Raw genomic sequence first — 17,752 nt, 5'->3', positions numbered from 1 at the left:
ACAGAAGACCGGGGCTCGGCTAGGCAGGCCTCTCGTGGGTCTCAGCACCATCCACTGCATCGCCGCGATCTCCAGCTCTTAATCCATAACCATGTGGCGCTTTCTCATGGCCCACTAGCAAGAGTCCTTTCTCCCCTCTTTCTTCCAGCGTGGTCTTCACACTGTTCCCTAGAGTCTGTGTTCCTTTGTCTCTCCTGCAGGTTCCTGTCTCTCCTCCCTTTCTTCCAGTTACATTCTGTATAAAGTCTTTGAAACTTTTCTGATTAGCTTTGGTGATATGCAAAATAACCCTCTTTGCATATGAGGAATGAAGCTATCCTGTTATTGACATGCAAAATGACTCTCCAAAGCCCTGCTCAAGGCTTCCATCCCCCATGGCGGCCTGCCGTGGGGGAGAATATATTTTTCTTGGACACCCCAATCTCTGGACCCCATTACAAATACCCTTTGGAGGGCCCCTGGTTGTGCCCCATTACAGTTGGAATACAATTGAAGAAAAAGAAATGTTACACAGCTAGGTGAGAGAAAAAATAATGCAAATTCTGGAGAAGAATGAGGTGGAATTTGTTTCAGCAGAGTTTGGTGTTTGCCTTCTGTCTTCTGGATTGGTCTCTGGCTTTTTTTCAGCTCAAGGTCTAGGGGTAGGTCATCCAACTTCTGGCAGCACTAAAGTACCACCTTCACCTACCTCTACATGGGACTTCTATTGCGATTTGTTGGGGGAGGGCGCCTGGGTTTCCCATGGAAGCACTATTCAATCTTTTGGGAAAATTGTGGGTGTGCTCCCCCTGCCCCTGCGCCACCCGTCTTGCTTTGCTCCAGCATATTTTCAATAATGTATAGGTTCTGATTAAATAGCTGTCCATTTCAAGGGAGTGGCCAATCTGTGTAAGAGGGTCAGTTCATTCCTGCTTGGTGCTGATGGCAGCTCCGTATGCAAGCTGAGGCTGGGCAGCTGATTTCCCCCTTGCTGCACAGGATTTCTGATCTCCCTGCTTTGCTGGCCTCAGTGGAATAGGGCCCTAGAAACCAGTGTATTTTGACTGAGAGCAGTAGAAAATGGGCCCTTTAGGTGATTCTCTTCCTGTCTTTATGCTGCGGATATGAACCCTGCAGAACTAGCCTGTCCTATCAGTTCTGCAGAGCTTCCTCATTGGCCGCGGTGCTTTCAGTCTGGCATGAGGTGGGGATTGGGTATGTCCTTCCCTTCCCAGAGGTTTAAACTCTGCTGGGGAAGGGGGTTCTGCTTGGCTGTAAATAATCTCAGGCACTCAGCTCTTGCTCATCCAATTCCCAGCCCACTGCCCTTGCAGTAGACACAGTCCCTAATTCTCCATTTTGCATAGCCCCCGGCTTGCTTGCCACACTGGGCTGGGGCCCAGAAATCCCTTTGCTGTGCAACTTTCTGATCTCTCTACCCAGCTGTATTCAGTGGGAGCGAACTGTGCTTCAGTCTTGTCCCTCTACTGAGAGGGCAGCTGCGTTGGGGTCCCTGCCCAGCACTCTTCAGCTCCCCTTTTAAAAAGTCTCTCTCTGTGGCACCCCCACTGCAGTACTGAGTCCCTGTCCAGTTTTCCACACACAAGTCTCGAAAAAGCCAGAAGTCCCTCATGGTCATTGCTGGCCGCAGCCTCTCCGCAACCCAGGTGCGGCCCCTAATCCTTTTGGGAGATAAAGTCTCTCTCTCTCTGTCTCTGGCACTCTCCCAGCTGGCGTTTGGCGCTGCAGCTATGGACATGCTGCTCCCTGTTTGTGTGTGGCATGGGTCTGCCTGACTTTGTATATCCTCCTAAGTCACTCCTGGCCCAGGTCTGGGGGTTTGTTGCCCTGGGAGGGGAGGGAGCCACAAAGCTGCGATTTCTTTCTTTTTCTTTCTTTCTTTTTTTTCATTTAACAGGGTCTTATTTATTTATGGATTTAGCTAAATTCCTTAAGATTTTTTAAAAAAAATTTTATTGTTCAAATATGTTTGTCTTCATTATGCGATTTCTGACTAGTCTCTTCACAGCTACAGGCGCCACGCATGGGGCATTTCCCCTTTCTCTTACCTAATCTCCTTACTGCCTGTTGTAAAGTGTCTTCTGTACTCCTTGGCTCCCAAACTTCGTATCAGCTAAGATTCTGTTGATTGTTCAGGTTGTCAGAAGATCCGCCAAGAATCTGAGTTGAGAACAAGAACAAATGGACTCAGCTTCCATCTACTTGGCCGCCATCTTCTCCCTTCTCATTAAAACAGCTTTTGAACTCATCAGTTTTGATGCCTTTCAGTGCTTGTGCTGTTTTTTTGTTTCACCTCTTCCACATCGGCAAAACTTTTCCCTTTGAGTACTTTTTTCATCTGGGGAAACAAAAAAAAAAGTTGCTCGGGACAAGATCCAGTGAATAGGGAGGATGGGGCACAGGAGCCATACCTTTTTTGGTCTAAAACTGCTGAACACTCAGTGTGATATAGGCAGGTGCGCTCATAAATCTTCCATCATGAAATGGGCAAATGCATTGACAGTCTTCCAAAAAATTTCACTGAAGCCGAATGCAGCCTCTCACAACAACGCCATATGGTACACTGACACAGATGCTTTTCTAGAGCACTCACCTAGTGGGCGAAGCCTGTACTACAAGGGTCCTGCCCTCCAGAAGATAATTCCGTTTTGGGGGAACATATACAGGGTCTGGCACAAATAATACCCCTTTTTAATCACAAAATCTTTTATTACAAAATCATAAGCATGTAATTCTGTAACATAACAATATCACTTTCAAGCACACCATATGACATTTTAGGTGAAATGTTCAAATTAAAGCTATAAATTATTACACCCATAATATTATCCTACCAATCATATTCAAGCAGGCGTTACTTCTGCACCCTGTATATCACAACTTATTTATTCATTCATCCATTTGATGGGTACTTTGGTTTCCATGTCTTGGTTATTGTGAATAATGTTACTATAAACATGGGGAAGCAGATATCTTTTTGAGATAGTGTTTTCATTTCCTTTGGATATATTCCCATTTTCAGCTTTTCAAATGGCCTTTGGTGGAAGAGTTTGTTTGTATTATCTAATTTGCTATTACCAAAAGCAGAAGGTCTCCATCCTTGGTCACATTTTTAAAACTTTTTAATATAGAGAATTTTCAACATACACAAAATTAGACTACTGTAATTAATCCCCATGTATCCACTACCCAGTTACAATAACCATTGACCCTTGGCCAGTTCTGCTCCGACAATAACCATTGACCCTTGGCCAGTTCTGCTCCGTATACATTCCTGTCCATTTCCCCCATCCTGTATTATTTTGAAGCAAATTTCAGATGTCACATTAATTCACTTGCAAACAGTTTATTTTGTAGCCCTAAAAGATAAGGAATGTTTTTTCAATAAAACATAACCACAAAATTAGTATCACATCTAAATAATAACAATGATTCCTTAACAAAAAAAAAAAAAAACTTTAGTCAATGTTCAAATTAGTTTGCTAATTTTTAGTGCAAATGTATTCAGCAATGAGCCTGTGTAGTTAGTTACTTTGCTCCTGAATGTGTAATGTAGGGATTCTCCAGCAAAGTTATGAAGGCACTTTTTGATTTGATCAGTAACCAGTCATAAAATTCCCTTTCGTGTCCTCATGCAGCTCTCCACCTGTCCAGATCTTCCTCATTCTGCAGTGGCCAAGTTCAGGTCTCGCTTCCCCTGTGGTGTCTTCCCTGCCCACTTCTCTGAGCATTCATTACCCAACTCCTGTGGCACTTGGCCAGATTACCATGTATAGTGTAACTTCTCATGATTGTAAACCGTGGGGAACATAGGGTCGTGGGCACTGTATTTTTTGTATGCCAAACTGAGTCTGTCATTTTGTGGGGAGATGGCCCCTATATACTTTAAGAATTTAGCAAGGACCAAATGAAGTAATATATGAAAACTTGGATAACCTACATAGCAAAATTGTAAGGAATCCTATTGTTATTGTTTGCTTGTTGTTGACATAACTACTCTATGAATTAGTCTTACACTATAATCTCTGTGAGGGCAGGGACCTATGTTCCTAGAGCCTATCACAATGCCTAACCCTGGGTTTCCAGTAAATATTTGTTGATTTAATTTATTACCTGAATGATTTAGCAAGTTCCCCCATGTATATTAAGTTATATAAAATAGAAATGAAGTTAAAGACCTACAGGAAAAAGTTAAACTTTACCAAAAATTTTTATTTAATTTTTTTCTCCTTCACAAATCTGATAGGTTTATCTCAACATGTAGTTACCAACTATAAGCAAGTAATTCAGCTCTTGGAGGAGGGAATAGCAAACAGGTAACAGATTCGTTTGTCCCTATCATTCTTTTCAGCCTCATTTTTCAGTCCTGTATTCTCCTCCCTCTTCGGCATGTATGACAGTTCCTGTCTCCGCAGCTCCCCGCATTCATAATCAGGAGGCCTTTCTCAGAACAGTAACGTACCCACTGTAAGGTGCAGGGATTTAAGAGTTAGTGCTCCTCTTACTAATAATGAGATGGTCTTAAACTGAAGAATTATTGACGTAGATTTAGATAAAGGGAAGGCTCTCCTGACTTCACATTGGAATGACTTTCCAAGGGGGACTGTGAATTCCATCTGGCTTCAGCTTGACATTGACATAATTCCAGATCTCATTTCAAAGGTCTTCCTGGCACTATAAGATTAATATTCTATGTATAATCACAACTTTCTCTCTCTTTGAGGCTTCTTCTCCAACAAGTCCTTTAACCTCCCTTTGTCTAATTCAATAGGTCTGTCTTTCCAGGTTGAGTACTCTTTAGTATTCTTTTTTTCAACTGTTGATTTTGTTTCTGTTGCTTAAAAAAAAAGTTCTAATGTTGCTTATCATGAAGATACATTCTCTTTTATTCTCAAATATCAGTAACCAGAGCACCGCCACTGCCACCATTGGACCGCTCTCCTAAGTGTACTGGACTAAATATGGATGCTTCATGATTCTCATCTGTGAACCTCAGCACTAACATTTCCTGTGTTCCCCATGGATCCTCAAGGATTCACCATGCATAAACAATGCTCGTCCTAATTGTCTTGCCTTGTATACACAGAATCACAGCAGCTACCCATGTCCATGAGGCCAGCAGCCGATCTCATGCCATCTTCACTATTCATTATACTCAGGTTGGTTACCTCTTATACTTGGTTAGATTTCTTCCTTTCCTTGTCCCTTTTGACATCATCCATTTATAGGTCTGTTAAGCTGTGCACCTAGAAAGAGTAGAAGCATTTAATAAGATTAATCAAAATATCTTCTACTTACATTTTACTTTTAACATTTCAAAGCACTTTCATACCTGTGTGGTCCATATGCACGTTTAAAACAAAAAGCAAGACTGAATTGAAAACAAGCATTAAAATGAAAGAGTAAAAGATTCACTTCCATTATGATAGAATGAGGAGGTCAACAAATCCTGTCCCCAAAAAGCAACCATAAAGCTGGACAAAACTATTAAAAGCAACCATATAATAAACTGGGAAGCACATATTCAAGAAAACTACTGAATTGCAAGTAAGAATATTGTTTTGGGCCCACACCCCAATCTCTGTCAATGAGGCGGGTCTATCAGGGGAGGGAAGGTTGTGAAAACCACCAGTTTTGTTGCTTCCTGCCACTGCCCAGGGGTATTGATTTGGAGTTTCTTCAGTTAAAGTGGTAATCTCAGTGGTAAGTGAACAAGGACGGCCAATGCCTCCATTAGCCTGAGATTGTGGGTCTGTTTCAGGCAAGAAATGAACTGGCAGATTATTTGGGGGCTTAACAGGGGTTCTGAGAGATGACACAGCCATAGTGGCTTTTGATAAGACCCCCTCATATCCTGAGGAATCGAAGCTGTCACACCCAGCTGAGACTAAGCAGGCTCAAGCCACCCACACAGCCCTGACTTCGAGGGATCTGCACATATGTACAGAGAAGACACAAGAGGGCCCTGTGGCTAGTGGATGCTGGGGTAAGCTTAAAAACTGTCAGAACTTTTAATTTATTCCGCAGCTCACGCATAGATCCATCAACAGAGAAGAAGTCTTGTTAGTTCAAGGTATTTGATTACAACTTCTGACCAATCTTTGGCTGAACACTAAGCCATACAAACACAGGTTGGCCCCTTAGAAGCTGAGCTTAAAATTAAAAACAACTATGGAAAGAAACTACAGAGACTGCTTTGGCTGCATATTGTGAGAGAGACAGATGTTAAAGATTTAGTCCAGGCAAGTTACCAAACAAAACAACCACCACTACCACCCTCAATAGGAAAAAATTAGAATCCAGAGTTGTTACAATATATTATGTAAAATATCTAGTATTCAACAAAAAAGTATTAGACATGGAAAAACAAACAAGAAGGTGTGGCCCATGCTTAAGGAAAAAAACACTCAATAAAAACTGACTCTAAGTGTTCCAGATTTTGGATTTAGCATACAATGGCTCCAAAGCAGCTAATATAAATATGTTTATGTTTAAAGAACTAAAGGAAACCATTTTAAAGAATAAAGGAAAAGTCTGACTGGTATGGCTCAGTTGGTTGGGTATTGTCCCGCAAAATAAAATGTTGCCAGTTCATTTCCCAGTTGGGGCACATGCAAGAGGCAACCAATCGATATTTCTCTCTCACATGAATGTTTCTTTCCTTCTCATTCTCCCTCCACCTCTCTCTAAAAATAAATAAATAAAATCTTTAAAAAAAGAATTAAAGGAAACCATGATGGTAATGACTTTAGGGAATTTCACTAAAATGATATAAATTATTTTTTAAATGGGAGTTACAGAATCAAAATGTACAATAATTGAAAGGAAAAATTCACTAGTGGGACTCAATAGCAGATTTGAGATGGCAGAAGAATTTGAAGAAGACAAGTAAAAACTGAAGGAAGATGAACAGAGATGCTCAGGCCTGTGGAACAAAATCAAGTCTGCCAACATACGTGTAATGGGAATTCCAGAAAGAGAGAAGAGCGGATAGTTATAAGAAAACTTTGAAATATAATGGCTGGAAAAAAATCCCCAAATTTATTCAAAATCATTAATCTAGAGATCTAAGCTGCTTAAGAACTCCAAGTAAAATAAACACAAAGAAAGAGTCATATCCAGGCACATCACAGTCAAACTGTTGAATGCAAAAGAGAAACTCTTGAAAGCAGCTACAGAAAAGTGACTCATTATTTACAGGAGAACAATTACATGATTAATGGCTGACTTCTCATCAGAAACATTGGACCCCAGAAAACAGAGTGATGAAATAAAAACAACTGTCAACCAAGATTTATATATGCAGCAAAACTAGTTTTCAAAGGTGAAGATGAAATAAGAACATTCCTATATTGAACAAAGAAAAAAACGACAAAAAACCAGATTTGTTGCTAGCAGCCCTACCTTACAAGAACACTAAATGAAATCTTTCAGACTAAAATAAAATGCTATATTCTTCCTCATTTCCTCTAATGTCATTAAAATAATAAAATTGTATAAAACAATAATATAATCTGTATTATTGTACATCATACGCACACATTGTCATATATGTGACTAATAGCACAAAGGAGTGAGGAGGAAAAGAAGATATATTGGAGTAAAGTTTCTATATTCTAGTTAGAATTCAGTTAGTATTATTTTGAAGTCAATCATGGTACGTTAAGATGCATGTTCTGATATGTAGAGCAGGAAAGTAATTAAGTAGCACTAAGAAAGTAGTTCAAAATTATAATTTAAAAATCAGCAGGAATTAAAATAGTATACTAAAAATACTTATTTAACACACAGAAGGCAGAGAAGGAGGAACACAAGGGCAAACATCATGAGTCATATAGAAAATAAATAGAAAAACAATAGATAAAATTCTGACAACATCAATAATTATATTAAGTGTGAATGGATGAGGGTATAAATTATCAGACTAAAGCAAGACCCAACTATATGCTGTCTACAAAAAACACTCCTTAGATTCAAAGATACAGATAGGTTAAAGGAAAAGGATGGAAAAAGATACACCATATAAATAACAGTCGTAAGAGAGCAAGAATACTCTTAGTATCAGACAAAAACTAGGTTTTAAAACAAATACTAGAGACAGATATTTCATAATGATAAAGGGTTTACACATCAAGAAGATACAGCAACTTCAAATGTGTGAGCTCAAAACAAGAGTCCCAAAATACACAAAGGAAAAATTTACAGAATTGAAAAGAGAAATAAATAGGCAAGTCAATAACAATAGTTGGAGATTTCAGTGTCCCGCTTTCAGTAACTGGTAGAACAACTAGACAAAAATCAATAAGGATATAGATTTGAGCAACATTTTTAACTAATTTCTCTTATATTAGAAGACTACTCCACTTAACACCTATAGAACACTTATTTCCAAGCGCATATAGAACATTCTCTAGGATAAACTATCTATAGCATAAAACTAAGTAATCAAGATAGTCTGACATTAACAATAATATAGATAAATAAATCAATGGGACAGACAGACCCACACATATATAAGCAACTGGTTGTTAATAAAATGGCAAAGATAATTTAATAAAGAATGTCTAGTCTTTTCAACAAATAGTGGTAGAATAATTGAGTATGCATATGTTTAAAAAAATAAAACAAGACTTCTATTTAAAAAATTAACTAATGGGGGTGGGTGAGCAGGGGAAAGTTGTGGCAGGAAAATAGAGACAGCTGTACTTGAGCAACAATAAAAAAATTAAACAGGATCATAGACATAAATGTAAAACCTGAAACTATTAATCTTATAGAAGATAACATGGGAGAACCTTTGTGACCTTAGATTAGGCAAAGTTTGGTTTTTTAGATATGACACTAACAATACAAACTGAACAAAAGAACAAATTGAAATTTGGAAGTGTCCACAATTTAAAACTTCTGTTCTTTGAAAGACACTATAAGAGAATAAAAAGAAAAGCCACAGATTGGAAAATTTATTTGTAAAACATACATCTGATAAAGGACTTGTATCCAGAATATATAAAGAACTCTCCAAACTCAATAAGAGAACAACTAGCCTTGGCTGGTGTGGCTCAGTGGATTGAATGCCAGCCTGTAAACCAAAGGGTTGCCAGTTCAATTCTCAGTCAGGGCACATACCTGGGTTGCGGACTAGGTCCTCAGTAGTGGACACACGAGAGGCAACCACACATTGATGTGTTGCTCTCTTTCTCCCTCCCTTCCCCTCTCTAAAAATAAATAAATAAAATCTTTAAAAAAACAATGGGCAAAATTTTTGAACCAATACTTTATTAAAGAAAATATACAAATGGCAACTAAACACTTGAAAAGATGCCCAATGTCATTAACTGTTAGGGAGTGCAAATTAAAACCAAATGAGATATCACTACTTACCTTTTAAAATGGCTGAAATTAAAAAATGATCATTGTAAATAGTGGCAAGATGTGTAGGAGCTGGAGTTCTCATACACTACACTACTGGTGTAGTGGTACAATTGTTGAAAAACATTCTAGCAGTTTCTAAAAAAATTAAATATATGCCTACTATTTGGTCCAGCCATTCCAGTCCTAGGTATTTTCCAAAGGAAAAAATGTGTCCATAGAAAGATTGTACACAAATATTCAAATTTGTACTTGTATAAGATATATTTTTGTCATAAATTATAAAATTTACTTGTAATTGTTCAAAACTGAAAACAACCCAAAAGTCCATATCAAGAGGTGAATGGATAAAAAAAACATGCAATAGAATACTACTCAGAATAAAAATGAATGAACTATTGATAAACACCTCAAAATGTATGAATCTCAAGATTATTATGCACAGTGAAAGAAGCCAGATGTTGTATGATTCTATTTGTATGAAATATCCTGAGAAGACAAATGTATAAAGACAGAAAGTTGATGAGTGTTTGCCTCAGGCTGGGGATGAGAATGGAGACCGATTGCAAACACACTTGAGGGAAACTAGAGACTATTTTAAAGCTGGATTTTGGCGATGGATGTACAACATTAAAACAACAACAAAAACCCACGTTGAATTTAAGAAAAAATAAAAGTTTTGCTCTTGAGGGCTGGATGCCCTCAATGGAATAGAGCGAGGCAGAGCGCTTGCTCTCTTGCCCAGCGATGTTCGCCCTGTGTTCACAGCACATGGGCGCGCTGCAGGATCTTTTAAAACGTGCAGTTTCTGAGTATTTAGTCAGGGGCACTGACATCTTTTCCCTTAGATTGTCAAATGAAAAAAATAAATGATAACAGCCAACACAATGATAGCCATCCAGTGTGCATGAATCAAAATTTTTTTTTGTCAGATTGGTGAAAAATGTATTTTTTGGTGTGCCACAGAATTTTAGTAATTAGTTTGTATGTGCCATGATATGAAAAAGGTTGACAATTGCTGCCTTAGCCAGTTAACCTGATGTGACTCAGGTCAACAAGAGGGACAAACCAAACCTCCATCAGGGGCCCAGCCTGCTGCGAGAGCCCGAGTCCCCTCGAGGGGACTGGATTATTTGCCTGGTAAATTGTACTAAAATTCTTTGTGCCCCTGAAAACTGTGCTCAGAGGACTTGGTGAGGATTTGCCCAGTTTTTCTGTGAAAGCCCTGCTCATATTTTTAGTGAAGTAAGTACCTGGAGCTTACTGATTGTATCTATCAGATATTGAGATCTCATCTGGCACGTCTGAATACGGATATTTTTGAATGAGTAGGCTAAAAATCCGAAACATCACCTTGGTTAGGAGGGTGTCTAAGGGGGAAGGAAACCACATTATTCCAGCTGACAAGATTTAAATGTATTTTCTATCTCAGGCAGTTCTGGAGAACAACCTCCCCTCTGAAATCACGAGCAAGATCAACCTTGTGGACCTAGCAGGCAGGTAATTAGGATTTCAAAGCCAAGGGGGAATGACCACTTGGCAATGACCTTGTTCTTGTCCATTTTATTTGGAATAAACTTGTTCCAACCTTTTTCATATTTCATTTTTCCTGAGGAAATTATAAAAGCAACAAATTCTTTGAATGTTAAGTTGAGAAATTATAGTTTCTAGGAGTGAAAAGTTCAATCTTAGCTGTCTGTTAAAATCACCTAGTATCTTTTGAAATTCCCAATGCCTAGGCTGCACGTTAGGCTAAATAAAGCTATGCTAATACAATTACTGTAAATAAGTATTACATTTAGCTGAAAGTACTCTGGCAGCCAAAATAAAAAAAAAAACTGTAAAGAATTATTTGATTTTTTTAATGCTTGAGGGGCAGAAGAATGCCAGCTAGTTCATTACAAGATGGTAACTTTTTTTAAAATCTGGAATTCAATTTTCAAAGGAATTTATTATGTGGGTCTTTTACATGATGAACCACATTAATGGGTAGTACATTTGAGCAGCATCATAAGTATAGTGTTGTCTTGTTTGCTTTTGTTTTTGTTTTTATTGACTTTTAGTGAAAGAGCGGACCCCAGTTACTGTAAAGACCGGATTACAGAAGGAGCCAATATCAACAAGTCTCTCGTGACTCTGGGAATTGTCATCTCCACCTTAGGTATTTGGCTGATAGACTGGGTCATCAGAGTGGGAGGGACACTTTGGAGAACAACTCACGCATTTTCATTTTGTCAAAAATGTAGACACCAGGTTCTTTTTGATATAGCTACCTTCTGGTTTGGGGCATCAGAATTGGTATTTATCTGTTGTTTTAGAACATAACTTGGCCATCATCCCTGTACTCTCATTTGAGGAAGAAGGAGACTAAAAAATTGTGTGGCTCAAATATTCCATGTCATAGTCCAAAGCCTAATTCATGGCTCAAATTTAAAGCATCTTACCTTATGCAGAAAGGGATTAAGCAGTGTGGTACTTTAGTCTGTACTCCCCAACGATTGCTTTCTTTAATGCATTTGTCTCAGAATTTCTTTTTTCTCCTACTTTTATGTTTTGTCTTTTAAGCCCAGAACTCTCAAGTTTTCAGCAGCTGCCAGAGTCTCAACAGTGTAACCAGCAACGGTGGTGACAATGGGATTCCTAGCTCTCCTTCTGGGACCAGTCATGGAGGGGGACCCTCCCGGAGGCAGTCTTACATCCCCTACCGGGACTCCGTATTGACCTGGCTGCTGAAGGACAGCCTTGGAGGCAACTCGAAAACCATCATGGTTGCCAGTGAGTGGGATGTCGGGGCTGGTTCTCTGTTGGGACTGAGAACTGTTGGGACTGGTACTGTGCCTCAGAGAAAGAGCCCTGACCACCCATTTCATCAAGGGTCTCTGAGAGGGCTTGGCCTGTTTTTTAACTTTCTCCTTGTACCTCAGCCGTGTCTCCTGCGCACACTAGCTACAGTGAGACCATGAGCACACTGAGATATGCATCCAATGCCAAGAACATCATCAACAAGCCACGGGTAAATGAGGTGAGACCTTCATCTCAAGTCCTGATCTCTTACACTTTACACAAAGTTCTCCTTTTTGTATTCCTCTCATGGGTGTCTTTCTTTTTGAACTCACCCCAACTTGCCAAACTTGTTCTCTGAATGATGAGGGATTGAAATTCTTCTAGTGTTATAGTCCTTTCTCATATCTCCACTGACTTCATTTATAATCTTTTATGAATAATTTATTTTAGTATTTCTCTAAGACCATTCCTCTTAACATCCTTGGTGTACCATTGTCTAAGGAAAATTATTTAAAAGTTTCTGTTTACTAATTTTATTCTGAGTTTATGTTGCTGTATGCTTATATATTTTTTTCCTATGCTCATTGTCATTACGTCTCTGTTTTGGACTAAAAGAGGCGTGTAATAAATTCATTAGTTTTGAAAGCTGAATAATAATGAGAATATTCCAAAAAATCCTTATCTGCTTTGTAATTTCAGTGAAGAGTTCCAGAGCAGGGATTACAAACGGGTGGCCAGACAGATCTAGCCCATCTATGGACTATTTTAAAAGGCAATGTAACTAGATACTAAGTTTAGTCACAATACAGAAAGATCAGCACCTACTGTCTGTACATGCCCTGGCATTTGTGTTGCCTGCCTGACCTCCTGCTCTAGGACAGTGATTCTCCAACTTGGGTGTGCACACGAATCTCCTGGGGGGCGTATGAAGCCACAGCTGGGCCCCAGCCCTCAGGAGTTTCTAATTTAGTAGGTGCTGGATAGGGACAGAATCTGTATTTCTAACAAGTTCTTAGTCCTGGGACCACATTTTAAGAAGACTGTCACAGAAGGTACTCCAAAGGAGTAAGCGACTTCTTCCAAGCTAATTGTATGTAGCATCTCACAGCTGTTTGGGGCCTGGTATCAATCAGTGGTGACGGTGTTCTCTGTGTTTTCAGGATGCAAACGTGAAGTTGATCAGAGAACTCAGGGAAGAGATTAGAAGACTGAAAGCCTTGCTGCTGAGCTTCGAGCTGGTATGCAGGCTGTCAGAATGCTTGTGTCTTCAAGAGCCCTTTTTCGCCTGCACAGAATCTAAGCCTGCTTCGTTGTGTTCGCATTTAAGGGACACCTGTGGAGCAGGGGCAGGTGCAAAGGCCGGACGGGGATTACTCTGATTACCTGTGTAGTTTCACACAGATGGGGCAGACATCCTCTCACTGTATCACCTCTGTTGTCCACAGGGCATTTGCCTGCTGGCCCACACTCTATGTGTGGGGGAGATACGGGGATGGGGCCCTCCAGCAAAATTTCTTTGAATTCACCTTCTATGTGTCACTCTGAGCCCAAATACCTAGGCTTCTGATTTGTTTATGATTTTTAATGATAAAGTCTCTCCCTTATCTGTACCTTATCTTCCCTCACAAGAGTAAGGGTGGGACCTGCAAAACACATCTCTCTCTTTGTGCAGAGAAACTTCAGTTCATTGAATGAGAAGGATGGAAATCTGAAGGAGCTGGTTCTCCAGAATGAATTGAAGGTGAGTGTGTGAGACGGACCCAGTTGTGTTTTACATCAGCCTCCATCGTTCCTGGGCCAGGGCTGCTCCCTCGACAGGACACAGAGGTTCTGTCCAGTTGGGAGACAATTTTTGTCTCCGCTGAGTCTTGAATGGGGGATTCACTTGTCTGAAGGGCTGTTGACCAGCTTCCTGACTTCGTTTTGTTCTCTCGAAAATTCATGGCCACTCCCTTTGCATTGTGACAATAGCTTAGAAAATAAAATTTACTTTCCAGTCAGTAAATCAACCAACCAATATGTATTCATTGAGCTCCAAATAGGTGCTCAGCATGATGCTGCAAGAGATACAATGTAGTCCCTGCCCTCCAGTGGGTTGGGGTGTAGTTGGAAACACATTTAGAGAATGGTTAAATGTAATAAACAATATGAATGAGACAAAAGAGCTTACAGAGGGAAGAAAGCATGATGGCTTGGAATTTTCAGTGTAGGCATGATATTGCTGGAGCTGAAAGTCAGAGAACTTGAAATAGACCTTGATGCTAATAGTTGTTAGGTATGTAGCAGGGGGAAAAGAGAAAACATAAGCAAAGCCATGGAACTGAGAGAGTGAACTGGTGTGGGAGGCCATGTGGAAGCACAGAGTGTGCGGAAAACGAAGCTGGCGGGAGCAGGTGCTCTTGATAGAGTATGCAGGTCAGGGGAGGGCCACTGCAGGGGTTTTGAACTTGGCATAAATAGGGTTGATCACAGCTTCCTGAACCAGGTTGGTGACATAATAAAGGAGTACAGTAGGGAAATGAATATGACAGCTGTATGTAGGATGAATTGAAGGAAGGGAAGTCTGGAAGCAGAGAGACCAACCAGGAAAGAGACTGCTGTCGTGACGCTGTGAGAGCGGGGACAAGACATTTTGGGAGATTAGGTTAAGTGGTGATTCCCAGAGACCCTTAAAAGGAAAGAAGTGGCAGGCATTACTTGGTGACAGGTTCAATTTAGATCCTGCAACCAAAGGTCTCAATTTCCAATATTCTATTAATCATCCTCTGTGTGATTAAAGTGTCCTGGCTGTGTCATCATTTTGTTACCCAAACTAAACTCTAGGACTATATTACACATTCAGAAGTTTCTAAAAAAATTTTGTGTTTAACCATATGTTCTGATTTGGGGTTCAGAAAATATCATACTTCCATACATAAGAGATGAAGTGGAAAAGTCTAAATCATTCCAGGCTTATTTTTGCATTATACAGGCTGGCAGAATTCAAGTGGACTTGAACCTGCCACCTGCGGGCCTTACAACCTTAGGTAGTGCCGGAACCGCTGGAGGGGAGGTGTGCTCAGCCGCGCCTCCAGGCTGCTGTGCCCGGTGGGCCAAACCGCAAGCCAGCGCCACCTGCCTCTCACCTCTGCCAGGTCCCAATCCCGCTGTAGTTTCCAAACTTGAGCTCAATAATTATGACATTAAAAATAACATTTTTAAAATTCGTAGGGTACCTAAATTTGGCATAGTTTTTTTTTTCCTTAGGTATTCCATTTATGAGAGAAGTATTTAGCGGAATCCAGTTCCTTTTCCTGGGTTTCCCAGTTCTTCCATTTCCAGGATAATAAGCTTCCTGCCTGGTCATGAGTTTCCATCATAAGAAGAAAAAAGGACTCTGCAGTCCATATTGTTTGTTTACATACCTTAGGCGATCTTAAGCCCTCTAAGTCTTAGTATATTTATTTTTAAAACTCTGATCCTGATGCATCACAAGCTTTCAGGATTTTATTGTTGTTGTTATTTTATTACTATGTGGTGTTTCAGACCAGTTTCATATAGTTCTCCTTGGGGAGACTCCTCTTGTGCTCTGTGGTCTTAGAACCACGTATACACATTTACATTACAACTCCACGTGCTGCACCTTGAGAAAGAAGTGTTAGGTCACAGAGGATTCTCAGTATGGATCGCATAGAAGGGGGATGGGGAGAGGGGAACTATAGATGTCTAACATCTCAATCAGCTTTTAAAAATAACATTTATGGCATTTTTTTCCAATTATGAAAACAGTACATGCTTGTTGCAGAAAACTTTGAACATACCATTTCTGGGGGGTTTCTTTTTTTGAAAGTAATACTTGCTTCTTGAAGAAAACTTTAAGAACACAGAGGTCTCACAGAGGTGCAAGGTCCTCCATGGGGCTTTCAACTGTAACTGAGAGGAGCGTAAGGAAGTGACACAGGCTCAGGGCGCGATCGGGCCAGGATGACAGCCGAACTTAGTGGGCACCTCGTGCTGAGTCGCTGAGACCACGTCCTCCATCACTGCAGATAGACCAGCTGACCAAAGAGTGGACCCAGAAGTGGAATGAGTGGAAAGCCCTCGTGGAGCATTACAGAGTGGACATCAACAGGAGGAAGGCTGGGGTTGTCATCGACTCCAGCCTGCCACACCTGATGGCCTTGGAGGATGATGTGCTCAGCACAGGAGTTGTACTCTATCACCTCAAGGTAAGTAGGCAGGTGCATTCCCTCCCTTGCTGAGCTACTGGCCCCAGGGGTCAAGGAGGGAAAAGCAGGTGGTAGTGGCTACGCATATGTGAGTTTGACGGATGCCACAGAGCCACCTTCAGGTTCGCCCTCGGGAAACTGGGCTAGCCAACGAATTGTGACTGTTTTGGCTTTTGTATGAATAGAGCAGAAGACTAGAAATCAGAACAATCCTTTTTTTTTTTTTAGCTACTGCTACTGTTACTCTTATATAATTTACCTTTGTTCTCTGAGCCTTAATTTTCTCATTTTAAAATAAGAATGATGCTGCTGGTATTCCCTTTCTGGATTCTGGAAACACAGGAATGCAGGCATGGAGGTGAAATCCTAACCTTAAAGTACCATTGATGCTCCTGAGCTGCGCACATACAGGCTGTCACAGATGGCTAAAGGGGCCGTTGTCCACGACAAGGCTTGCTTGGGAAAGAAGGGAGGGAAGAGGAAGTAGAGGAAACCTGGAGAAAGCATGAGGGAGAGTCCAAAGAGCTAGAGGGGTGGGGGGCATTGGAGACAAAGCCTGGCATGCAGCCTCCTACAAAAAATAGAATGAAGTTAAGGCCTCCCACGAAGGATCTGGCTCCCCTGATTCTTTGCCATCTGGAGGCCAGGTCCTCATTTCTAAATGAAGCAGTTTGGGAGTTAGTGACCCACAGTTGATAGTCTTTTATCCTACCCTCACCAAAAATGCTCTGCTGTGGAAGGATGTTCTCTACGGATGGCAGAACACACTTTATGTGGCCAAAATCCCTGTGCTCACTCAAGATCCAATCCTCGTTCTCCGAATGGTCTCCAGCTGACATTTCGAGGAACAGAGTTTATGGGGAATATGGAAGGCTGCTCTTCTCCCTGGAGAAATTAGACTCCTAATGCTGTGGAGGGTGTGGTAGTGAGATGTTAGCAAAGCTCATCAAGTTTAGAAAGTTTCTGTCCTTAGGATAAGCCCTGAGGTGAGGGAGCTGTCAGAGACTGAGCCTCAGAAGCTTATTTTCTGATACACAAGACTATAAATTATCTCAGTGAAAATGCCTCAGGCAGAAGGAGCTTTTACCTTATTAACAGATCTAAATACCAAAGGCCATGGATCCTTCCCTTAGCCAGAACCTCGGGAGAGGTTACTCGGGAGAGGTTGGAAGTCATGCAGAGACCGGGTGGATTAAAATGGTCAGGATTTGATTAGAACTGATCTAATAGATTGATTGCCTGTAGAGTAAGCAGATGAAGGTAGAAGTCAAGTGGTAGAGCTTGGGGTAGCAACAGAGGGTTAAAGGACGTGGCCAGCCTCTTCTGAATGGAGAAGCGCTGGCTTTCCTTGCTGAGTCCGTGCACACCGCCCGGCATGGCACTCCCTCGTT

At 40.8% G+C, this 17,752-nt stretch overlaps 1 protein-coding gene across 1 annotated transcript in view; it reads left to right on the top strand.

Annotated features, from left to right (window-relative positions):
* The window catches only part of STARD9 (StAR related lipid transfer domain containing 9), a 137,586-nt gene that overhangs the window by 66,847 nt on the left and 52,987 nt on the right, over positions 1-17,752 (top strand). Inside the window, exons 8-16 of the mRNA XM_054565528.1 lie at positions 4,247-4,316; positions 5,087-5,159; positions 10,802-10,869; positions 11,433-11,530; positions 11,935-12,144; positions 12,294-12,391; positions 13,314-13,391; positions 13,826-13,894; positions 16,182-16,361. Of these exons, the coding sequence (XP_054421503.1) occupies positions 4,247-4,316; positions 5,087-5,159; positions 10,802-10,869; positions 11,433-11,530; positions 11,935-12,144; positions 12,294-12,391; positions 13,314-13,391; positions 13,826-13,894; positions 16,182-16,361 (944 nt within the window). The remainder of the gene's footprint in view (positions 1-4,246; positions 4,317-5,086; positions 5,160-10,801; positions 10,870-11,432; positions 11,531-11,934; positions 12,145-12,293; positions 12,392-13,313; positions 13,392-13,825; positions 13,895-16,181; positions 16,362-17,752) is intronic.

This window comes from Pteronotus mesoamericanus, unplaced genomic scaffold (assembly GCF_021234165.1).
Source record: "Pteronotus mesoamericanus isolate MK-2021 breed Mesoamerican mustached bat unplaced genomic scaffold, CSHL_Meso_final contig_164, whole genome shotgun sequence".
Lineage (NCBI taxonomy): Eukaryota > Metazoa > Chordata > Mammalia > Chiroptera > Mormoopidae > Pteronotus > Pteronotus mesoamericanus.
This window is presented reverse-complemented; position numbering and strand designations above follow the sequence as displayed.